Raw genomic sequence first — 26,748 nt, 5'->3', positions numbered from 1 at the left:
AACACCTAAGCAACCTTTTTTCATTGGTAATAAATAAATAATATTTAGTGTTTTTTAGTTTTCAAATTTCTCTAATTTTTATTTTATTTTCATAAAAAAAAATAGGTGTTGCTGGTGGAACTGCATCTGGAAAAACAACTGTTTGTAATATGATAAATACCCAACTTCGTGATCAACGTGTTGTCCTCATTAGCCAAGTAAAAAAATCTCTACAATTACAACAAAAACAAGTTTGAATAGTTTTTTTTGTGCTAATTTTAATGATAATTATGGCGTTGATTTATCTAAATATAAACAATTTTTTGTTTTAAATTTTAGGTTATAATTCATTGACATGTGCTACAGGATTCGTTTTATTACCCACTGAGTGATCAGACACTGCAAAAGGTTAATGAGTATAATTTTGATCATCCTGGTGAGTACACAGTGAATCAAATTTTTGTTTTTTAGCACACTAATTTCGAAATTTGATATATAATTGATTTGAAAATATAAACCAGCATGAGAATACTTGGTGTTGTTGAATTTTCAGATGCCTTTGATACGAAGCTTTTGCTCTCAACAATGGAGAAATTAAAATGTGGACAACATGTTGATATACCTAATTATGATTCCAAAAACCATAAGAGAATTGAATCTGCACGTCAGGTATTATTAATATGAATTTTGGAAAATCAGAAATATATAAAGAGATTTAATTAAGTGTTTAATTTGTTCTTTATAATTGTCAATTGCCTTATTGATATTGTGATTCATCATAATTACACTATATTGTTATAATGCAAATCCTATCATGATGGATGCACTCAATGGGTTTACATTTCTTTCTCTTGGTCAATTAGGTTCATCCTGGAGATATCATCATCTTAGAAGGAATATTAGTTCTTCATGACTCAGGTGTTCGTAATCTTTTGAACATGAAGATCTTTGTTGACGAAGGTTAGTTATTTTTAATTCATTCTTAATTCATTTTATAGAATTTAAGTGTGAGTTTAACTTTCTTATTAGATACAAATACGAAAAGATAATCAATATAAGAATAAAACCTCAAAAATTCATACTTTTAAGATTTTGGATTGAAAGTTGGTTTGATTCCACTAGTGCAGAACGAGCAATAGACGTCCGTTCTGTTGGCCCTTTAACGTCTGGGGGAGATCGGACGTCTATGCGGGTGACGTCTATGTAGACGTCCGTGTGCCAGGACGGACATTTATCTAAACATCTGTGGTGCAAGGACGGACGTTTATATGAACGTCCGTGGTTAAAGGATGAACGTTTATATGAACGTCCGTGGTGTCAGGACGGACGTTTATATAAACGTCCGTGGTGTGTGGACGGACGTTTATATAAACGTCCGTCCTAAGGGGACGGACGTTTTTTGACACGTCCGTGGTACCAGGACGGACGTTTATATAAACGTCCGTGGTGCCCGCACGGACGTCTACTTGGCTGAATGGTTGTGGTAGGGTCTGGGGGAGTTGGACGTCCGTTAGTGCACAGTCAGACGTCTATATACGTCCGAGTTTACACTAACGGACGTCTACAGGGCGTTTTTTTTTAAAAAATATATTTATTTTTTCAATAAAACCACACCTGAAAAGCAGAAAAATGTCCTAGAACAATTTTGCAATAATATAAATATGCGTTTCATATGTTCTACATAATGTGGAGTTCAATCCACTACCAAAACTATCAACATAAAACTTAAACTAAAACTAAACAATGTTCAACAAGAAATAAAACTATTCCTAACTCAATCTTTGGAGAACATAAGCGGTCCACTCCTGCCTTATCTGTTTAATTGTGTCCACTGGAATAGGCGATGTACTCTTGAAGCGCTGCAAAATTCAAGAAAGATTCATTATGGTTTCATATATGTTGAAGATGAATTTGATTTGTAATGTATTGAAGTTATACATCATTACCTCATTCCAGTCATCTGTAATGACAGCTCGAATGATGGTCTTAATCCAACACATCACATAGAAGCCACATTCCCATGAATCTAGCTGCTGGTTACACTAAAATCACAAACTAAATAGTTAAGAATTTAGATCATTCAATAACATAGAAAATGAATTAGAAACTATAAATGACTTATAACCTTTGGATACAAAATTTGAACCAGTTGACCACGAGATTTACCAATAACTCTGTACAGATTGAAAACACAAAGTATAATTAATATGACTATATTTATCATAAAAGTTGAAGGTGAACATGAAATTCAAAGTCATTTTTGGAGAAACACTTACCCTTGAAGCATGGTTCTCAAATCATTTTTCATCCTCCTGTGCAACGAACAAAACCATATAATTTTACATTGTTTGGGAATGATGACCATCAGCTGCCAGTGCGACCTATCACGAAGGACAAATAGTTATTCAACTAATTAGGGAAACTATAATAATAAACTGACCACATTTAACAACACCTACCCCTCAATGTATGGCACAAGGTATACGTCTCTTTTTGACTCATCCATCCATGTTTGCAAATAATCTTGTCTGTTTTGAAGTGTGTTACCAGACGGTTGAATGGTCTGAGGTTCAACAAATCCGTACATGGAAGACCGACCTTGGTCTACAAGGATTGTGTCCATGTACCTAAAACAAGAAAGTTAAGTTGTTAGAAACTAATGTAAATAAAAGTAAAATGAAAGACCGAATTGACTATCTTACATGCACCAGAGCTGAATGATGGAAATATTCAACATCCGGTCTCTCGTAATCATCTCCAATGCATCAGATAATGTGATATAAACTGGCACATGTGGGGGAAGACCAAATACTCTCAAATCCCAGTATAGTTCTAATGGTGCTTTCTTCAACCTGGGTAATTTTGTCATTAGCTTTGATAGAGGATCATCCTCCGCTTCAGCCATGTCATCATCTTCATTTATGACTGTATCATGAATCGGCTGCTTCTGAGGACGTGTGAACTACAAATAAGAATTTACGTCAAAGAGGTATTAACAATTATTTGTAGAATAAACATAGAAATACTAAGTTAATTATACCTGTGGAGTAGCGATGTGAGACATGATCAATGCTCTAGGCCAGGCAATAAATGATCCTATGGCCTCCCCTACAAAGTTAATTTCTGGAGTGGGTACAGGCACCTGAGCCTGGGGATCGAACCTCGTCAATGGTCACACACACGTGCTGGGGTAATATGGCAACACCATGAATGGTTTCCCCTCCCTCAAGCACTCGTCCGACAGCCACAATGCGTGGGGGATCCCCATCAATCAACAGCTCATATTGACCGCTATACTGAGTGGGTTCTACAGCAGAGCATGATCCTCTAGTGCTGACACGAGGTGGTGTGGGAGTGTCATCGGCCCCCATGTTGCCTTGCGTCATGGAGTGCAGTTTTTCTTCAAGCACTCTTTGTATTTGTTTTTGTTCTTGTATCTGCTCCATGAATCGTTGCTCCATTGATCTCATGCTTTGGTTGAGTCTTTCCTCCCACTGAAGATCCATCTGCCTCAGTGTCTCCTGACTCATTGATTGGGGGGTTTTCTGTGTAGGGCCAAAGTAGTCACGAAGACCAATCGCCCCAGGAACTCCACGTACACGTCCTGGGTGCTCGGGCCTTCCAATGGCCGTTGTTAGAATGTCGTCCCTACCTTGGCCAACAAATGTGCCCTGAGTCTGCTGCTCAACCAACTCATCCTAACCATAAAAAAACCAAGTTAGAAGACATGTTGTGATAGATACACAATCAAAGAACTGCTTATAATTTGAACTTACAATTCTCTGTGAGATCAAGGCAGCGGAGGAAGATGTCATGTTCCCATCAGATTTAGTCCGAGCAGCCTTCCACAGCTCGTACCTAGCAGGTGCAGGTGCTAGGTCCGGCGACTCAAGTCCCAAGGCATCCGCTCTAGACTTTCTCAGTTTCTTCTCCAGTTTTGCATATCCACCTCGTGATAACACGTGGGGTGCGTCGTTTAGCCTTTGTCTTTCTTGGGCGGCTAACCTTTTATCCTGTGAAACCATTTATATAAATAAGTGTAAATTGATAAAAACTCAATGTTTGAGTAGATGTTAAGAAACATACCTTCCATTCCTCAGACTCTCTCGATGCACGAAACTGCATCCAATCCTCCTCTGTGAATGTATATTGCTGACAGGGATTTTCATGTTGCCTGTCTCCAAAGACATATAGTCGTGTCAGCCTTGTCTTGAAATCCCTCCAAAGTGCAGAAGCCAAGCCAAAATAAAGGTATAGAAAAACTTCAAACTTGCATATCATATCGTTGAATCCATGAAGATTTTCAAAGCTCAAATCAAGTAGATCATGAAAATCAATGGGGAACTATTACAAAAGTGAACTGGTCACGGGTTCGCGGGAGACCTATTAATGTACTTCGACGTCCGGTACGCTGGGGCACGGACGTCTATAATATTATAGACGTCCGGGTCGTCACTAATATGACGTCTTTGAGCATTTAAAAATGATATTCGCGGGTGGGTTAAAACGTCCGTCCTGGTTCGCAACGGACGTTTATAATATTATAAACGTCCATTTCAGGGGCACTGACGTCTATTATACTGAACACTGAACGTTTCAACTCCCCATGCCAGCCATAAACGTCCGTCCATGTAGGGCATGGACGTCTATAATATTATAAACGTCCGATATAGGGGGGTGGACGTATAAGGGTCTGAACACAATTAAATCTCCAACCACCCTGTCAGCTCATTAGACGTCCGGGCCCTCCCAGCACGGACGTTTAAGGTCTCTATATGGGGAATTGTAACGCATACACACTTGAAACGTTCACTTTCTCCATCTATTAAACGTCCGTCTCGACCAAGGACGGACGTTTTATTCTGGCAGGGTTCTTGAAATCGTTATGAACATGGGTTCACTTTCTCCAGCTATTAAACGTCCGTCCTAGGGGGACGGACGTTCCTAAGATTATAAACGTCCGTCTCGACCCAGGACGGACGTTCAAAGGGCTGTCATGGGTTCACTTATTCAGCCCATTATGAACGTCCATCTCGACCAAGGACGGACGTTTAAGGCTGCCAGGGTACTTGACAACGTTCACTTGTCCAGCCTATTAAACGTCCGTCCTGTGGGGGTGGACGTTCATAACATTAGGAACGTCCGTCTCGACCAAGGACGGACGTTTATTCTGGCTGGGTACTTGAAAACGTAATGAAAATGGGTTCACTTTCTCCATCTATTAAACGTCCGTCCTAAAGGGACGGACATTCCTAACGTTATAAACGTCAGGCTCGACCAAGGAAGGACGTTTAAGGCTGGCAGGGTACTTGACAACGTTCACTTGTCCAGCCCATTAAACGTCCGTCCTCGGGGAGCGGACGTTCATAACATTAGGAACGTCCGTCTCGACCAAGGACGGACGTTTATTCTGGCAGGGTACTTGAAAACGTTATGAGAATGGTTCAGTTTCTCCAGCTATTAAACGTCCGTCCTGGAGGGACGGACGTTCCTAACGTTATAAACGTCAGGCGAGACCAAGGACGGACGTCCCGTGTTCCACTTATTTACGAATATGCCACCGGTCAATTATATACGTTGGGGATTTGGCGGACGGACGTCTATGGGGTGACGTCAAAAGCCAATTCTGCACTAGTGTTCCAAGCATGTGGAGTGACATTATTAGAGTCAATCACCATGCATATGAAATATTTTTTGCTTTCAAGCGTGGAACTCCATCATGGTTTTATCCTTAAAAGGTGCCTCAAAAGGTGAAAGGAGTATTTAAATTGTCTCGACTCCTAAGCGATGTGGAACTATTAGATGTGGTAGGAACATAAACCCCTTACTTGAGGTCTAAGAAATGAGGATTCATCCCCAATGGAAGGTATAAGGGACTCATGATTCATCTTAGAACCTTTTTATTGGTCCCATGGTGGACACCGATGTTTTGATCCCAAGTCTGTAGAGTGACATCATTAGGGTCAATCACCCTTCATTCAAGATATTGTCCACTTTGGATATTGGAGATCTATCACGATTTTATCCTTAAAAGGCACCTCAAAGGGTGAAAGGAGGAAATAATATTTAAATTGGCTTAGACCTCAACTCCTAAGCGATGTGAGACTATTGGATATGGAAGGAACATAAGCCCCCTAGTCAATTGGAGTGGTCAATCAAATGATGAAGGATGATTGACCCTAATGATGTCACTCAAGAGGGTTGGAATTGGAACATATGATCTTATCGAAATCTTGAGCGTGGATATGTGGACTGGTAACGAGATCCTAACAGTGGCTTGAATGCTCTTAATGGTCAGGATGAAAAACCCTTGCTGCTTAGAGGAGACAGATCCACCTAAATAAGACTCTTTGATGCTTAAATTAGTAAGAAAGTTTAGATCTTTGTGAATATTAATAAGTATGAGTGATTATCAAGTGAGTATTCCCTAGGAAATATTGGTTATATTTATAGGATTAGCATGGGTCATGGACATATGTTCTCATTGAAATAATACTTACCTCAAGTATATAATAACAAAGTAGTTAAAAAATAACAAAATGACACCTTATCATAAATCATAACCATAATAGCAAACTACCGAGATTAAATATGATATGTGGATATTGGCCCAACAAACGTAGGTTTAAGCTGCTTCATAATGAAGACGCTTAATAGACATTGTTGAGCCATGCTCTTTAGTATGTCTATTGGGTTGGGTAAGAACATAAGCCCCCCAATCTCGGTAGTTTGATTTGGCGTATTTGATCGTGTTCAATCACTTGGTTGGACTTGAGCCAACTTGTAATAGGTGGATTGACTGTTCGACCGACCTCACATGTAGATTGGTCATTCAGCTGAGCTTGTAGGTAGATTGGTTATTCAATCGATCTCATAGGGAGACTGGTCATTCGACAAAGCTTGCATGTAGATTAGTCATTCGACTGAGCTTTTAGGGAGAATAGCGATCCAATCAAGCTTTTTGAAAGCCCCATATATAGATCAAAATTCGATTAAGCTAGCATGTAGATTGGTCATCTAGTCGAGCTCGTAGGGGGACTAGCCATTAGACCAAGGTGACTTTAATTAGGCAGCCTTTATGGTAGGTTATCGACTTGGATAGACTCTATTAAGTGATGCTGACTTTAGGTAGTTTCTGCTTTCGTGCTGTCGTCTTTCGGTAGACTTTGTCTTGATGCTACCGACTTCGAGAAGGTTTCTCTTTTATGTTGGTCTTCAAGAAGGGTTCACTTTAGCATTGCTAACTTTGGGTAGGTTCCACTTTGATGTTGTCGTCTTTGGATAGGATTCTCTTTGATGCTGCCAACTGTAGGCAAGCTTTGCTTTGATGATGTCAACTTCAAGCAATTTTCACTTTAATGTTGTCATCTTCGGGCAGGTTGGCTTTGTTTTAGCGCTATTGACTTCGACTAGGTTTCACTTTAATGATTTCAACTTCGTTCTTCATCGATTTTCCAACATCGTTTCTTATTTTGGCCGAGCTGACAAAGACTTAATACTTGCTTTTATATTGGATTTCATTCTTCATTATTACTTCACTTCGAGCGTCCTCTTTGAGCATTCTTTATGCCACAATTCTTCAAGTCCTGTTTTAAACTTGTCCTCTTGTTTTTTTTCATCTTTTTCGAATTCACCTACTGTTGAAGGAAGTGAAGGCGACCTAGGTGAAGATCATGATGGAAAGCCTAATCGACTTGGGTGTGGAGGTCAGCCAAAAGTTGACGAGCAAAGGTTACCTGACTGAAAGGGACCGAAGAGGAGTTCAAGGCTTTTCAAGTGAAGGCGGTTGAGGTGACGATCGAGTGAGACAACTTGGTCGACTTGTTTACTAAGGTTGGTCAAAAGTTGAAATGTTGAGACCTGGAGTTGGCACAAAATTCCAACCGTGTTGTTTAGCTAACCTCTGAACTCCAACAACCAAGGGACATAAAGACAATCTTGACAATAGAGGTTGAAAAGGCTAACGAGTGTTGGGACTCTTCAGGAGAAGGTTGATATTGTGGGTTTGGATGAGGAGAATACCAACTTTATGACTGGCGGGCTAGCGGCCTATGCTAAGAGTTTTTAGAAGGCAAAGAAGCAGGCTCCCTTCTTTAGTCCTAGTTTGGACTTGGGTTAGGGGATAACTCATGTACTCTGGTATTGGAGTGTTGAGTTGCTTTTTGTTCTCAGGCACTAGGATGTTGAGCTATTCTTATACTCTGGTACTAGTAAATCAAGCTTCTCTTGTACTATGGTGTTGGGATGTCGAGTTTCTCTTATACTCGGTCTAATACTTTGAATTGTCTGCTTATACTCAAATAACTTAATGTTTCTTCTTTTATTTTTTTTTAGTGACTTGATGTCTTGCCTCGCCTAGAGGGCTTTTAGTTGGTGAAGTAGCTTAGTGCCTTATCTGAAGGTGACTTGGTGAAGTAGTTCGGTTTTCTTGGTGAAGTAGTGCAATCCGATTCCTTAAGGATTTTTTTATGAAAGTTATTTGGTGAAGTAGCTCGATTTACTTGTTGAAATAGCCTGATGTCTCTCCTGGACTTCTTGTGGTGCCTTGCTTGGGGGCTTTTGGTGTCTATCTTGAGCCTGGAGGGCTTTTGGTGCTTTACTTGGATGGTTTTTACTGTCTTGCTTAAAGGGTTTTTGGTGCCTCACATGGAGGGCTTTTGGTGTCTCAAATGGAGGGCTTTTGGTGCCTTGCATGGAGGGCTTTTGGTGCCTCATATGGAGGGCTTTTGGTTCCTCGCTCAAAGGGCTTTTAGTGTCTTACTTAGAGGCTTTTGGTGCCTTGCTTGGAGGGCTTTTATACATGTTAGAATCTAATAACTTAAGTGTCTCATTCTAGGGCTTTAGTTTCACTTTTGTGGGATTTTTTCATGTTACAATCTGGTAACTTGGGTGCCTCATTAGAGGGCTTATAATGCCACGTTCGTAGGCTTTATGTGCTACCCGAGTAGACTTTCTAATAGTGGATGTTTGTCCTTGTATTTTTGCAAGAGAAGCCTAAGGAAGGAAGCCCTCATTGCTTATTGTCTTTCTTGTTCTAGCAAGTTTTTTCGTCCTTCAAATATCTTTGTTTTCCCTTATATACTTTATGGTTATTTTTGCAAAGTTATGCAGTGTGTGATTGCAGTTGTGGAATTACTAGTCAGTAGGCATTGTTAGCACAAAGAGGTAGAAAGGAATGACAAAAAAAAATCATGGAGGACAAAAACAAAGCTTTTGGGAACATAATATTTAGTTATCTCTTTGGATCTTTGTCCTTTTGTTATCTTAATCATTTTATTAGTGGATGTTTGTCCTCACACTCATTTACACTTTGAGGCTACTTGAGGCGACCTTGGAGATTAGGTTTCCATTACGTTCTTTCTTGAATCTAAGTATTGTAACGTTGGGTTGGTGTTGCTTTTGTACTCAGATATTGCAATGCCAAGTTTACTGTTGTACTCCAACATTGGAACGCCGAGTTGTTCCAATGCTTGTTCAATTCTTCCTATGCTCGGATATTGGGATGCCGAGTTGCACTTATCACCTAACTATTCTTGTTCTCAGGGTACTAGAACACTGAGTTGCTCTTATTCTTGGGTACTGGAATGCTGAACTGTTTTTGTATGGTCATGGAACCAGTTAACCTTTCACGTCGGTGAGGTTGCGTGTGATCTCTCTTCAACATTCGAGACTCTTCCTGCAGTCTACTTTGTTCATCCCAACATTTTGGCCTTTACGGGTTGTCGAAGTAATTAGGTTGTTCTAGGTGTTTGGACTGTCGGGCTCCTCCCATGTTTGTGTGAGATTCTGCTACTCAGAAAAAGTTCAACAATTGTTTCTTGGATTGTTAGCATTTAGAGATATTTTTTATTTCCAGATTTATTTGTTTCGAGCTCTTTGAGATATGTACTAAGCATATCAACTATGAATCACTAGGCTCTTAACTATTTATCCGCCCTTGAGGATGTTCTGTGGAATCTTGTGACTCTAATGATTTTGGATCATGGCATAGGCTTCAATGTTTATGGTTGTCGTGCTCTTGTTCAGAGTGGTGAGAGCATTTATGAGTTTCATTGGTTTTGCACCGAGTTGACCTGCTTCGATCTCTTTGATTCCGATGTGGAGGAAATTGGTCTCTCGTCCTTTGTCGAGTTGACCTTCTCTAGGCTGTTTAGGCCTGACGTTGAGAAGATCGATCTTAGTCAGAGTGGAGGAAGTGTCCACAAGTCTTCTTAGTTTTGATTCTAGTTGACTTGCTATGATCCCTTTGAGCCTGACGTTAAGGAAAGTAGTGACGGCTCCCATGCAACAACACTAAGTTGTAAGGTTGTGCTCCGTCCGGGAATTGTAGGGGCCTTTTTCATGGGATTCTACAAAAAGTTGGGGAGATGATCTATTATTCTCCAAGCCGGTCAACCTCTATTGAAGTCCTTGGAATTCGTGGAGGTCCACCTATTATTGAGTGTTTAAGGGTTCCAACTCAACATCATAGTGCCTGCGTTGTCATGATTTTGCTAGATTAGCCTTCGCATTTCATATTGAAGGGTCGCCACTACTACTAAATTTGACTTCGTCACTATTCTAGTAATCGAACTCAACCTTGAGGAAATCGCTTTCCATGTAGTGGCAGTTACGACAACATAGGAATGTTTTTCACCAAGTCGTTTTTACACTTTTCGCAAATGGTGATGATGATTGCTTTCATCACCATCTTAAACCTGGGCTTGTCGATAGGATGGATAGGAGCATCTTCCTATGCTGCGATGATTTTGAGTCTTGGTCCTCTGTACCTACACTTTCAGTAGGTATACAAAGAACACATGTACATTTTACCTGCGAGGGGCAAAGAGGGGATGATGACATTGATGTTCCCGACAATGTCAACATTATTGGGATGAAGGATGGTGTTTAGGACCATTGAAATGATTTTCATGTTGGTGAGTTCAATGCTTGTGAGTCTTGCTTTCACACAAATCAACACCTAGCATGGTTAACGACCATTTATGAGAAGACAACAAATTTCATACATGGAGGCAAGATAAATATGTACCTAGGCCCCATAGTGGCGTCAAATGATCTTATCATGATCTTAAGCGTTAATCGGCAGACAAGTGACAAGATGCTACCGTTGGCTTGAATGCTATAGATGGTCGGGACGAAATTCCTTATTTCTTAAAAGGGAGAGATCCACCTGCAAATGACTCTTTGACGCTCAAGTCAATAAGAGAGTTTGAATCTTTATGAATAATGAATATGAGTGATTATCAAGTAAGTATTCCTTGGAGAATAGTTGTATTTATAAGATCAATATGTCGTGGACCTATGTTTTCATTGAAATAATACATAAGAAAAGAGTAGTTAATAATAATATAATGATTCCTCGTCTTAAATAATAACTATAATACCATATTAGTTATGATATGTAAATATTGTCCTTGTATACGCAAGTTTAGACTGTTCTAGAATAAAGAAGTTTAATAAACTTTGTTAGTCTATGTTCTCTACTAAATTAAGTAGGAAAAAATAATATTATATTATTGTGTAATTTTACTACTCATCTCTTAATTATATTAAATATTCATACAATTATATTTTGAAAAAATATTAATCCAAGAACTATATATTTTAATATTTTCTATAGCTAAAAGAAAACATGGTGAAGATTGGAAAATCTATTTTGTATTGGTCCATCTTATTTTTAATATAAAATGTATAAATTAGGAAAGATGTAATATGTCACAAAATTAACAGAAAAGTTGCTTTAAAATTTGTATACACACATCCTGATTCAATTTGTAACACAAGATTATCGAGTTTGTATTGTATTTCAAATTTTAATATAATATTTTATTCCCCCAATTTGTTTCTATTTCATGACTCCTTAGATTATTCAAAGGACTTTAAGTATAAAATATGAGTAAAAATAATTCTAATGTTTAAGCAATGCAGATTCTGATGTTCGGCTTTCACGAAGAATGCAACGTCTTGCTATTGATCGTGGAAGGAATGTTGAGAATGTGCTAGATCAAGTACGTAATCTTAATCTCTAGTCCTTGTTATCATCAATATTTGTTTGAATTCTCTCTATAGTGTTAAGTTTTGTAACATATTTTCTTATTTTCAGAGAACAATAAATATTTAATTTTTTTTATTTTTAATTAAATATTATTTTTAGCTAGAAGTTGTATGATATTAACATTTTCTCATACTTAATCGATTTCTAATTTTTATTTTAAGGTTTTAGTGTATTTACTTTGTTTTCAAAATATACTATTTTTTTTTATTTTAAAATATATTATTAAAATATTTTAACATATAAAAATAAGTTTATTTTAAAGACATAACATTTGATATGATTTTCCACTTTCAATCATTTCCAGACACTATTTCCCTATATTCTAAAAGTTAAACCACCTTCTTTTCCTTCTTTTACTAAACCAAGCAAGAATAAGTAAATAAGGCAGTGTATATGGGAGTAACAAAATCTAGAAAAAAGAAGATATTTACATTATTTCTGTGTTTGAAACTGAGTGATTTTATACATCAAATGTTTATAGCTTTTTCTTCTAATTTAAAAATGTTTTGTTTGATTAATGAAAAAAAAAATGATATTTCAGTATTCAAAATTTGTAAAGCCTAGCTTTGAAGATTTTGTGCTGCCAACAAAAAAATATGCTGATATTATTATTCCAAGTGGAGGGGATAACGATGTAGCCATTGACTTAATAGTACAACACATACGTATGAAGCTTGGACAAAATGATTTATGCAAAATCCATCCCAATATTTTTGTTATATTTTCAACATTTCAGGTAAATTATCATAGTCCTTCTCTCTCTCTCTCTCTCTCTCTCTCTCTCTCTCTCTCTCTCTCTATATATATATATATATATATATATATATATATATATATATATTAATATTATCATAAGTGCTTAATGTTTTTCTATGTTAGTTCTATATTTAGGGTTTAAGTCTATAATGTGAGTAATTTTAATAGAGGCTCTATTAATTTTTTTATAAGATTCAAAATTTCTATATTTTTTTTAGTAGAACACTATTTAATGTTTTAATTGAAAATGTTGTTAGATATGTTTCTTAACGACTTCAATATCATCACTCATGGCAAATAATGGATTGTACTCGTCATCACTGTTTATGGAACCGTTTTTGTTATTTAATAACTTTTTAATAAAACAATAAAAATCACGTATTATTTATTGCAATATCATTTTATATTTTATATTAATAATGGAATCTCACATGTAGAGATAAATAAGAAAAATAACGAAAAAAGTAACAATTATCTCATCCAATTAACTAACAAATTAAATAAAAAAGGACTCAATTAAAGAGAAAAAAAAAAGAATTTAGAGTACTTGAAACTTAATTAAACCTATAATATTATAGCATTTTAAAAATTACTCTCTTTAAATTTAAATTATGTTTCTGTTTGTTCCAAATTTTTTGTACAATTTGTGGTCTTTATAGCTATTAAATACCAATGTCACCTCTATAATACCACTACATCTTATATAAAATTAATCTAAATTATTACATTGATTTGTTTTTTAATTAGATAAAGGGAATGCATACTCTCATTCGTGATGCTAAGGCAACAAAGCATGACTTTGCCTTCTACTCAGATCGTCTAATTAGATTGGTAACAACTATGTGCAAATTGAAGTATTATTATAAATTATCTTAAATTTGAAGATTTATAACGTTGTGTGAAATTTTTTAGGTTGTCGAACATGGATTGGGTCACCTTCCTTTTTCTGAAAAGCAGGTGATAACTCCAACAGGTAAAGTATTAGTAGAATAATCTCAGACAACTTTTTTGGATTAAGAATAATCACTTACTTTTAAGCATTGAAAAAATATTTTACGTCGTGCATGTTTAATAGTACATTACAAGATTTATTTTTATTAATTTTAAATCAATTTCTTTATTCACAAGCTACTTTAGTAACAAATTCGATAATATATATATATATATATATATATATATATATATATATATATATATATATATATATAATTACTCTTATATTATATTATGGTAAGAATTTACTTTTATAATTGTTTTGAAGTAACTTCTGGTTTTAAGCTTAACTCATCTCCACAAAACTGTTTGTATTGTGAGGTTTGCACCTCACTTATATATTATAATTTGGCCTTATTTCTAGTCGATGTGGGACTTCCAACACTCCTTCACGTCGAGGTATAGACATCTCGAGCGTGAGAGTAGATTATTAATGGTGGTCCGATAACGACCTGATAGGAGATGAAACAGAATACTCACATAGATCTCACTAAGATATGTTTTAAACATGACTCTGATACTATATTAGAAATCACTTTCTAATAACAATACTTTAATGTTCAAAAAGTAACTCAATTCATGTTCACATGAATTTCTAAAAGTGAATCAATCCAATTATGTTTTTTTTGTGAGTTAGATATTTTTAATCCAGTTGAATCTATTACATGTTGATGGGATGGTGAATTGATTTATTTAAGGTTATTTCATTCTTCTAATTTATTTTATAAATTTGTTATAGTATAACCAAAGTCAATTTACTGTATTCACTTTTTTTTTAATAGGAGTACAATCAAAATATTTACCACCATTAGTTTTTGAAAAAATAAATTATCAACATAATAAACAAATAAATTAAATATCAAAACTATTAAAAATATTATTGCACAACATTATAGTATTTAAAAAATTAAACTATCATCTATGTAATTAGAATTTTTAAATTAAAACTTGTGTGGGCGAAGTGGAACTTACTACATATTTATTATTCTATTCTTTTATATTTGTGCACTCCTCACAACCTGAAGTCATTAGAAAACATTTTATTCTTGAGAAAAAAACAGGATAAAACAGTTTATGTATTTTATGAAGTACGTTTATTATGATACACTTGCTAATATCATCAACAAAAAGGTTGAAGTGGTATCTTATTGATGCAGGATCTGTATATTCTGGTGTTGTTTTCTGTAGTAGGTTGTGTGGAGTTTCAGTAATTAGAAGGTACCTAATTTTATAACTGTTTTCTTTAATCACCTTTTGAAATAAAAGATTTTGCATAAATAATTTAGTTAATTCTATATATTGCCAATAAATTTTCCATGAATTTGAGTTTAGAACTTGCTTTAATGAAGTGCATCTTGCAGTAAAAAGGGTCAAACCATAATGCCTCGATTTGATCAAGTTATAAGTCTAAGTGAAACTGATAGATATTATTTTATCAGTAATATCTATCAGAAATTAACCATTTGTTTCAACAAATGTTAACACTTTCTTGACTTTAAATTAGACCTTGAAAATTCTTTCAGTCAAACATTGGAAAATATAGAACAATATTTTTCCATAATTTTATAAATACTTGTGTATTACCTTATGGGAAATTTTTTATTCAACAGTTTTTCTTTAGGTTACATAATATTAAATGTGTTTATTGACAATTTTTATTGAACTCTTTCCTCATACTTTAACATTAGTGGAGAAAGCATGGAAAATGCATTAAGAGCATGTTGTAAAGGAATCAAGATTGGTAAAATCCTTATTCATGGACATGGCACAAATGGTAGACAGGTTAGTGGAGGGGAAAGAGTACATTGTTTTACATTTTCTTTTGGCATTTAGCTTGGATGTAAAGTGTGAAAAATATAAATAATGAGAAAATGGTTTTTTAGGGGATCATTAGTGGATTTTTTTTCTCAAGGGTTTATTAGGAAGAGATTAAATATATGTTATTTGAGTTCAACCTATATAAGATATTGACATGATTTTTGACTCAATTTTTCATAATATTGAATTTTGACTCAATATCAACACATTGAATTTGAGTCTTGTTTTTTTTATTACAGTGTTTAATTTTGTTATTTTTATCTTATATGAAACTTAGACTCATACTTAGATTATTTCTAAGAGTCACACAAACTCATAATGTTCTCTTAATAATATTATTTAAATCTACTTTTATCAAAACATAATGACACCATGATTTCAATGTATTTATCCAACAACGTGTGACAAATATAAATCATGAGAAAATAGTTTTGTAGGTGGTCCATCTAGTAGATTTTTTTTTGAAGGGTTTATTAGGAAGAGATTACATATGTTATTTGAGTTCAACCCATGTAAGGGATTGATATCACTTTTAACTCAAAACTTCATGACATTGAATTTTGACTCAACTTAAAAACATTTAATTTGAATCTCTTTTTTTCTTATATTTGTTTAACTTTGTTATTTTTATTTATGTGAAACTTAGACTCACTTAAATTATTCCCAAGAGTCACACAATATCATAATGCTCTCTTAATAATATTATTTAAATATACTTTGACAAAAATAACACCATGATTTCAATATAGAGCATCTCAAGGATCTACAAGGTTACCTATGTCATGAAGAACAAGTTCTTTTAGACTCATAGATTTTTACTTCCAAATAAGGTCTTGTTAGACATCATTATGAACTTTGACATCTCAAATATGCTGACACTCCAAAGCCCAACTGTCTAAGTCCATATATATGCTCTTCTCCTAGTAGGTAGATTTTCTACTAAGTTTTGCACCAAGTTTATGTTTGTGATTTTTCCCATTCAAACTACTCCTTAGTTCACCCAACATTCCCATTTTTAGTCTCTAGTTTCCTAATTAGTTGGTCTTTGCAACTTTAAGAATTGAGTTATTGTCAAGCTTTGGAAATAAGTTCTTAAGAGTTGCTTCCTTATTCATTTATATTTCCATAACATAGAAAACTTAGAGAACCTTAGGATATATTTTACCACCATGATGTTATGGGCTTTTGTCTCACATACAAACAATGTATTATTAACAAACTATAAAATATTTACTTTGATCTCACCAACCACCACTTTTACAATCTCGAACAATTGTTTTCTAGTTGTTTGTCTTGTTATTCCTCTTATTTCCTTAGTTTTTTTAAGATACAGGAATAGAGTCAAATGACCTTCCTATCTTAACATTTAGGATTTAAATTCCTTTCTTGAGATTTGGTTTGTCAAAATCAAAATTGTGGAGGATTTTGGACATTTCTTAATCCATCTTATTCACTCTCCTTTAATTATTTAGCTTACAAACTACTACCTTACCAAATCACAGGCTTTTATAGCTTACATGGTATTAAAAATAATTTAAATATGAGTCTAAGTCGTCAAATAAAAATGATTAAATTAAAGATTATCATATAAGAAAAAAAAACTCATAAATCTCTTTTAGTTTATGGTTAAAAGAGATATTAATCTCTTATGTGGATTAGACTAAATCAAAAATATATAATTTCTTTCTAATGATCTCTTAAAAATCATCATATAAATATTTTAGACTTATATAAAGATTATTGTTATTGGTACTTAAAAGAGTAAAGTATCAAAATAATAAATAATCCCTATATATTGTAATATGGAGGTATTATTGGTTTCCAATATTTTCAAATTATTTCTTTGACAAAAAATAAATGATGGTAATTTTGTTTCATTGGACTTCATAATGAATCAAATTAGGCAACTGTTTTTTCATCTTGTGTGTGATTTTTGTTTTTAAAAAAGACAATAGCCTATAATATTTAATTTTGTATGAAATGTGATGTTTAAGCTTATTTTGTTTTAAAGTTTGAGCTTTAGTTATTATTATTTTATGTTTGATAATAGGTGGTACTCAACAATCCTGAACTGTTGTTAGATTAATATAACCAAAGAAAAATGAAGTACAAACTTTTGCCGCATAATTTCTATAATTTTCATGAGATTCTAAACATTTTCAGATAGATCAATTGTCATTATATAGATACATTAACATATAAAATTTTTACCCATCTAATTATTTTGTTTATTATAAACTAAAACTATAAGATTCACTTTTTTTCTCTCTACATAATATAATGCAGTTAGTATATGAGAAGCTGCCAAAAGACATTGCAAGTCGTCATGTTTTGTTACTCGATCCGGTTCTGGCTACAGGTTTTACATTATATACACTTTTTAGTTTCCTATAATTTAAAATAACACTTTGAAAGTTGTTCACTTACTTTTCTAGAGAAATATTTGCCTAATAATGTGTTTGAACAAGTTAATTTAGTGAATTTGAATTTTTTTTTTGGCGTAGAATGAATTGTTTAGATGAGGAAATTAAAAAACAATAATAATTGAAATTAAGAAATTTTAAGAAGTATTTCAAATAATTAAAGTAATAGAGTTTGAAATTTATTAAAAAGGTAAACTAAAATTTCAACAACAATTTTTTATTATTATTATTAATAGTTATTAATTTGACCCATGACTTATTGGTCAATATCCCAAGCCACTCTAAATAAACTTCCATTTTACTGGCTTACCAAACCAGGGACTTCAAAAAAAAGTTCATTCCCTAAACATTTCTTTTAGAGTGGATTAAACCTTTCTTTCAGAGTGGATTAGGATCGAGACCTTAAAAAGTTCATTCGCTAAAACTTTTTCATAAAGTGGAATAAGATTAGGACTAATGTAAGTTTTATCTTATTATAAGACTTTAATAAACTCTTAAATACAAGACATTCACCCCAGATCAAAGGTTGAGCTGAGTCGACCTATGTTGAAGATTGGATTGAGTCAGCTTGAGTTAATGGTCTAAATGATTCGACTAGGCCAAAGGTCAAGAGGAGTCTACCTAGGCCACAAGATTAAGCCTTCAGCCTAGGATAGCTCGACTCTACCTTTTGACTCGAACTACCTTAGGCTAACCTTTAACCTAAGTCGACTTGTTTCAATCTTCAACTCTAATTGGCTCTACTTGACCTTCGATTCAAGAAAACTCAACTTGATTTTGTAGTTGGAGATGACTTACCTCCACTATCTCCCCAAATTGGTTCGGCTAAAACTTCATTCCCGACTGACTCGCCTTACTTCTTCAGCCTGGTCGACTCAACTCAACCTTTGGCTTGACTGATTCAGCTCGACCTTTATCCGAGCCAACTATGCACAACCTTCAGCTCATGCTAATTTTTTTTTTATCATTAGCCGAGTTGACTCAACTTGACCTTTAACTGTGTAGGCTCAGCTCAACCTTCAAACTGAGCTAACTTAGCTCAACCTTCGACTACTTAGGCTCAGGTTGGCTCAGATCGGGTTGACTTAGCTCAACCTTTGGTTAGGATCAACTTAACTTGACCTGACTTTTGGCTTGTCCTGGCTCGATTTGACTCTTTAGTTTGACTGACTTGGCTTAATTCTTCCGTATAACTAACTCGACTCGATGTTCGACTCAGGTCAACTCAGCTTAATCTTAGACCCAGGTTAACTTTTGTTGACCAAAGTTAGTTTGTCTTGACCTTCAGCATAGCCGCTTATCTCGACCTTTGTCCCAACCCATGTATCTCAACCTTCAACCTCGATTGAATTGTTTAGAACTTTGACTCAGGTTAATTTAACTTAGCGTGAGGTGTATTTGACTCTACTCAAACCTTATCAATCTTGAGTTAACTTAAACGCAACTTTATCTAAATCCCACTTGAACAACTTACTAGACATGGTCTTTTCCCAACCTTGTCTATCTTAATTTAAAACTAATGCATAAATCAATGCATTGATCAGGTCGAGGCTCATAGGACTTTTGTTATACCTTTGGTCTTGTTAAATTTTTCTTATGTAGGATTTTTTTGCCACATAAAGTTTCTTTTGACTTGAATTCATGTGGAGTAGGTGTAAATTTTTTTGAACTGAGCTAATGATAGTTTTACTATACATTTGAAATATATATTTTTAAAATAAAATTTTACCTTAAAAAAATTATTTTTATTATTCTAAAATGTAAGATACTTTAATTACTTATCTGTATAAAATATTTTAAAAAAATAAAAAAAATTAATTACAAGTAATTCAAATATTGTTATTTTAATCTAATAAAATTATTGAAATATATAGTGAGGCATTTTATAAACCCAATATTTTTATTTAAAGGTTTTTATATTTTTTTTACTTTTCTTTCTTTCTAAAACGTATTATACATTTAAAAAGAAAATAAAAGTAGGTTTCTGAACTAAATAAATATTTAATTTTTTTCTTTAAAAGAATTGAGTAAATTTTCAATAAAAATATTTTAATCTTGTTATATGTAACATTTTCAATTATGGTGCCTTCAATTATTTTCTGTCTAACTTTATAGCATTTCCTTTTTTCTATTTTCTGTAATTTTTCTTAGTTGCTCTTTCCAATTTATGATATTTTCTTATTGTATTTCATTTATCTATATTATAAAAATTATGATGGCTACTAATGATACCACAATGGTAACATAGGTTATCATATCATTAAATAAAATATGATCAAATATCTCATCATTAAATGATCATGTTATTATATGCTACACTATGTCATTAGGCATTAAAAATTCAAAGCGACATTGTCAAAATGAAAATAAATATATATAATAATTAAAAAATTATATATTTTTATAGAGGGCTACAGATTAAATTCAATATTTAACTTTGCACACCCTTTATATATAGTTCAATATACACCCATTTTCTTGTTTGTGTAAATTTTCGTCATGATATTATAACAATGTTAAAATGTATATCCTTTAGATCAAGATACCAGGTCTATATGTACTATCTTATATAAGAAATAAATTTACTTTTTGAATTCATATGACTATTTAAATTATATTAGAAGTTGAGTCACAAAGTTCAGCGAAGATGATGACATAATAAACCTAATATTTTTTGGGAACTAGAACAATGTAAGCAAAAAGATTATGTAGTTTTAATTAAGTTATGACATAATAATTAATGTTCATTGTTATCATTAATAATTTTTTTTAAGTTTGACACTTTTTGCTATTTACATCCCGTTCTAGATCAGACATAGATTCAAAAAATATAAATTTACATTTGTTATTTTAATAGATGCAAATTTATGTTTGGTACTAAGATAACATACGTAAATTTTGTATTTCTTCCATTTTAACACCCAAATTTATGTTTGTTATCCCTATAACATACGTGATTTACATATGTTAATACATTAACATATACAAATTTACGTCTCTAAATGTAATAATAGACATAGTTCTTAAACATTTTGTTGGTTTTGGCATGAAACCAAAACCTGAAAACTTGAAATAATCTAAAACAACATATATATTTTTCATACGACACTGATAGTACATTAACAGAGTCAAAGTACATATATAATGAATACAAAAGATAAATAAATGAAAGGAAAAAACTACTTAAAACCTAATCTTCTTGTAAATGTTTGAAGAGATAAGTTTTCCACTCTCTTATTTCCAACGTGTCATTGTTTGGTATTGGGGAGACATCACCGAAGTCCTAAAATAGTGATACATTATTAGTATGTATAAAGTTCCTTAAACCGTACAATGCATGAACAAGTTATAAGTGTTTATATACATTTGTACATTTTTCAATGATTCTTTCCTTAATGATAGTTTTCATCTAATGCATGACATAATAACCATCATAAGAAAACAATTATGCATATTATACTAAAATTACAAAAGGAAAAATTAATATCACATATAACTTATATATACAAAATCATTTATTTAAGTTATGATTCCTAACCTTTGGAGTTATAAATTGAAAATCTTTTGATCTCCTATGCAATAATTGGTTAGTTGTTGTCACAACTCTAGTTAAATTGAAAAGATGTTAGTCATAATTGTTATATACTAATTGGATGTTATGAAACTTGTATGATAACCCTTGTTGAAAGTTCTTCATGTCAGATTTGAAATAATTAGGTGTCTTTTGGAATCATGACTATTAATTTCCAATGAAACATGTAATGAAGGAGAAATAGCTAGTTCAATAATTACAATAACTTAAAAATAAAATCTCACTAAGACAGACTAACCCTTTAATGTACATAACCAAATAAATACACTTTCGTGAGGTGGTAATCCAATCTATCATATACTTTGTAACATGCTTGTATTGCCAAACAATTAAATGCTTTAGGGCTCAAAAATTTCATACACTTATGACTGGTCTAGGACCACACTTATTGCATCCATATACCTAAGCAATGAATTATACATTAAATGCAATAATTTTAATATAGTAAATATATAAGACGTTAATACTTACATGCACGAGAGATATGGATGATAAAAATATTTAACATCTTGTCTCCATCATACACCTTAATTGCATCAACAATAGCAATGTAAAATGGGCATGACATTTGAGCCCAAATACTGAAAAATCCCATTGTATGGCTATTGGTATTCTCATTATCTTAGACAATATGTATACAAGTATTTGAAGTGGTTTATCCGCTGCTTTTGTCATTTTGTCATCTTCACAACAAGTTCACACACCTTCTTTTAAGGATGAGGGACCTAAAATAAATATCGATGTGTCATGTTAGTTCATGTATATGTAAAATTATAAAAAAAGTGTTTAAAAGACAATGTAATTTTTAAAGTTTTCGAATTTCAAAATTCGAAACGAACTTTAAATCAAAGGATGAAATGAACATTTTAATATTAATAAGTGTAGAAGAAAAGTATGGGGTGCAAAAGGAAATGGCCAACTGTGAATACTCCCACTATCCACTAGTATAGTGATTGGATGTGAGATGCTTCAAGCTTCATGTGAGGGTAGTGGTAAAAGGATGAAATGGAGGAAGTAGAGAGAATGGAGTGATAAGACAGTTGGGTGAGAATTACATCCATCTTAATTGAGAGACCTATTAGGATAAATTGATTTTGGATAAAAAAAACTTCACATACTCTTTGGGGTCTTAAAATAATAAGTATTATTTATCATAACAATAGAAAAACTTCATCACTTAAGAATTCGTTAAGATAGGTTCTAACCATGGCTCTGATACCATATTAGAAAGTGGATTTTTAAGTTTAACTCAACCCAACAAAACCGGCTTGTAAAGTAAGGTTTGCACCTCACTTATATATATATTATAAATTGGTCTTATCTCTAGTCACGTGAGACTTTCAACAATAAATGTATTTATTTCTATCATTTTGACTATAGAGTTAACAATTGGTGTCACCTAATAAACTACCGTTGTATGTGCGAACTATGTTAGAGGATTAAAGTCGTTGTAAGGTAGAGTATATTATGTACGTATTTATTTAAATATTAAATATATATTTATGGTTATATATATATATATATATATATATATATATATATATATATATATATATTACTTTTAATTATTTTTCACTTATTTTGTAAATTCGTTGAACAATGTTGAAGATATATGTATAATATACCTTACAAAATAAAACAAAGTTTACAAATGTTTGGAATAATATAATCTATAACGATGAGTATTAGAACATTGAATCAAAAAGTAAGAGAATAGCTTTATAGAAAAAAAAAGTGTATTGAGATTTAATCAAAAGATATGTAACGGGAGTGTTTTTTTTTTTAAAAAGAAAGAATTGGAGTATTTTTTATAAGAATTCAAAAATATCTATCATTATTTCGTTCAAAAATAATTTATAGGAAACAAAATTGAGAAGATTTCATTAATTATATTTAAGAATAATCGATTGTTTTATTTTATTTATTTTAGAAGCAACATAAAACACTTAATCAATGAGGTAATTAATTATTTATCTGATAAATTTTTTAATATATATATATATATTTATACATATATTCTACCTTCAGTTGAGTTAAATTCTTGCCTACTTAAATTTGCTTGAAGGAGTGTCTAATATTGGTAAGTATCAGGAAACTCTGCAGTGAAAGCTATCTCTCTACTTGTGAAGAAAGGTGTACCAGAATCTAATATCATATTTCTAAACTTAGTAGCAGTGAGTAACTTTGATTTGTTTTCTTCACCCTTTTGTTCATGCAGTTTCCTTGCATTGTTATTAACAAGATTGCATGCATGCAGGCACCACAAGGAATAAATGCAGTGTGTGAGAGATTTCCACTGATAAAACTTGTGACATCAGAGATTGATCAATCACTCAATGAGAATTCTCATGTCATCCCTGGCTTAGGGGAGTTTGCTGATCGTTACTTTGCCACTGATGATTAGCACACCAACCAAATCCAACCAACTTCATTTCATAGAATCTACTTGCATAAACATATCTAGAACTATGAATAACACTATCAAAATATAACTTGCTCGTACATACTAAATATAAACATAATCTCTATAGCATTGTCATAGTTTGTATTAATTAATGAAATGGATAAACTTCATTTTAGCAACGACAAATCTATTAGCTTTTCTCAGGAGGATATTGGAAATATTCGATTCTATAATAGGTCATCAGCCAAATCATTTAAAAGAGTATGACACTGTCTTTAGTCTTCAAAGGCATAAGATAATATAGGCTTCTGATTTTTTATTTTGGTTTAATAGCTAACTTTGTCCCTAGTTTGGTTGACAAATCTCAATTTAATCCCTCTTTAGAAAAATGTTTGAAATTGGTCCTTACTTTTAAATTTTTGAATCAAAATAGTCTCTTCCGTTAAGTATAACCAAACGGAATTAATGGGTTAATGATGTGACACTACTTATTGATTACGTGTCAAAAAATGTGCTTACGTGTTGGTTAATTAGGAAATAAATTAGGAAAGAAAGGATTTTATTCAGAAAGGATTTTTGAATTGGGGAAATAAAATAATTTGTAATTGTTTCATTCTTTTTTTCTAAAAAAAAATAATATCTCTTGTATCTCGGCCCATAACCTCAATCTATCTTCATCCTCTTCTCCCCTCTGCGCCACCCATATCAACACAGAACAATCATCATTTTCATACCCCTTCTTATGCTGCCACCGACCATCACACTCTTCATCTTTACGTACCTTCATTCACCAACATCTCTTTAACCTGCACCCAGAAAGCAAAGCAATATCTAGAGAAGAAAAACATTAAGTGGAGAAGACTAGCCAATAAATATCACACTCCCCAAAAATCAAATTCAATCTGCTTCATTTTCTTAATCCAATAAAAAATGAGGCAGAATCTACTCCCATCATCTTCATCAAATTTTTGTTGGAACAATCGGTACCGTTATAAAGTCGCACAGCGGAATAAAATATAGATAAGGCGGAAAGCGTGTAACGATCACAACACAAGTTAAAATAGTCGGTTTCAAAAATTGATTTTCTTAGTGAACTTTTATCGAACAGTTGATGTGCTAAGAGTTTAGGGATAAAGAAAATCAACACAGAATTTTTATCCTGGTTCGAATCAAAAGATTCTACGTCCAGTCGTTAATCACTATAAATAGTGATTAACCTTTTTCACTAAAAATATGGTTTGCAGATTACAATCAGATAATCAAAATAAGCAAGGAATAGAAAACACCTTCCTTCGACAAACGAACGGAAGAACCTGCTCAGCCAACTTGAAGAGAACCGCTCCGACCTTTGACACACAAAACGCGAGCTTCTCCTATTCACAAGACCAGGCAAGAGCACTCTATCACTTTGAGAACTTCCTCAGACAAACTGTATTCTCAAAATGGCATAGATCCTTTTCACTCACAGAGAGCTTCCCTTAGGCACAAAGCTCTAATACTCTCAATTGAAAAGTTCTTTCTAAGAGCTGTGAAGACCTCTATTTATAAGCCTAGTTTCGTGCAGGGTCAAAAACTGAAAAGACAACTCCCAACTGCCATTGATAATCGATTATCAAAAGTGATAATCGATTATTTGTGTCCGTTATGGGGTTTACAAAAAAGTGATAATCGATTATATGATGTGATAATCGATTATTCCTATATGACTCTGTGATAATCGATTATTGCCATTCCATAATCGATTATTGCAGTTAAAAATGAAAGTTTACAAAGTTTACAAGAATTTCCTACTACATTTAATCTCTACAAATTGCTTTTAACTAATTCTAATATCTTCTTCAACTAAAACTTCTTGCAGCATCATCAAAACAAATTTCTTCAAGATTTACCAATACTCCTTATTGGTAACAATCTCCCCCTTTTTGATGATGATCAAAAATACCTTCTTGTTAAAAGCATTTCTAATTTCCTGCACAGATTTCATACTTACAAACATGTTAGTAATAACTGCACTACTTAAATTAGAAGTTTTCTCCCCCTTTTTTATCATAAACAAAAAGTAAAAACGTGGAAAAACTCCCCCTCAAATTTTTCTCCCCCTCAACAAAAGAATTGATGCATTTCAAAACAGAAATAAAATTGAAATTTCATAACATGAAAGAACAAAATACCTCATGGAATATAAGAAAAACAGAAATTCAACTCTAATTAAGAAGTACAAACAATATTAATTAATCCATAATAGAGATAAAAACAAGATATCTAACAAACTCATATATTTTCCCTTGAATGTAATAATCCCCTTTTAAAAACAGACTCAATTTTTTTTTTTACGCTGTGACTTAAGATAATCGATTATTACTTTAAATAATCGATTATTTGCGAGCCAAATTGCCGAAATCCAAATTTTGAGGATGAGATAATCGATTATTACCCTTGGTAATCGATTATTTACGTTAATTTTCGAAAAACACAAATTTGGGCCAAATTTTCAACCTAAGACACATCTAACATTCATAAATTATTTCAAAGCTCTTAAAAAATATCAGGATACCATAGAGTCTTCTTTTCCTTTTGAAAAATTAACCTGCAAAACAAAACAATAGAGTTTTGGTCCCCATAATCTCATTTGGGTCCTTTAAGGTTAGAGACAATTTACTTTATAACAGGAATCCAAACATATTTTCCATTTGGAACATCAAAATGTTTAATTCTACATTTGTTGGAA

General features: G+C 32.9%; 1 protein-coding gene across 1 annotated transcript; it reads left to right on the top strand.

Moving 5' to 3' along the window:
- Window positions 1-113: 113 nt before the first annotated feature.
- Window positions 114-26,255, top strand: LOC108344434 (uridine kinase-like protein 5). Its single transcript, XM_052867338.1, has 14 exons — window positions 114-197; window positions 346-415; window positions 533-648; window positions 843-939; window positions 11,908-11,987; window positions 12,576-12,770; window positions 13,538-13,621; window positions 13,703-13,763; window positions 14,941-15,001; window positions 15,472-15,565; window positions 17,888-17,960; window positions 23,708-23,790; window positions 23,874-24,006; window positions 26,236-26,255. Exons 1-14 carry the CDS (start codon window positions 150-152, stop codon window positions 26,253-26,255), a joined length of 1,215 nt encoding a protein of 404 aa, XP_052723298.1. The 5' UTR covers window positions 114-149.
- Window positions 26,256-26,748: the final 493 nt, after the last annotated feature.

This window comes from Vigna angularis, chromosome 8, assembly GCF_016808095.1.
Source record: "Vigna angularis cultivar LongXiaoDou No.4 chromosome 8, ASM1680809v1, whole genome shotgun sequence".
Taxonomy (NCBI): domain Eukaryota; kingdom Viridiplantae; phylum Streptophyta; class Magnoliopsida; order Fabales; family Fabaceae; genus Vigna; species Vigna angularis.
Note: the sequence above shows the minus strand (reverse complement) of the source record. Positions and strands in the feature narration are given on the sequence as shown.

What these genes read in the sequence shown, in the direction of transcription:
- LOC108344434 (XM_052867338.1), top strand. Translation starts at nt 150, where the DNA reads ATGATAAATACCCAACTTCGTGATCAACGTGTTGTCCTCATTAGCCAA. An exon ending in TTGAGAATGTGCTAGATCAA is followed by an intron (nt 11,988 to 12,575) that starts GTACGTAATCTT and finishes ATGATATTTCAG; the next exon opens with TATTCAAAATTTGTAAAGCC. An exon ending in ATGGCACAAATGGTAGACAG is followed by an intron (nt 15,566 to 17,887) that starts GTTAGTGGAGGG and finishes AATATAATGCAG; the next exon opens with TTAGTATATGAGAAGCTGCC.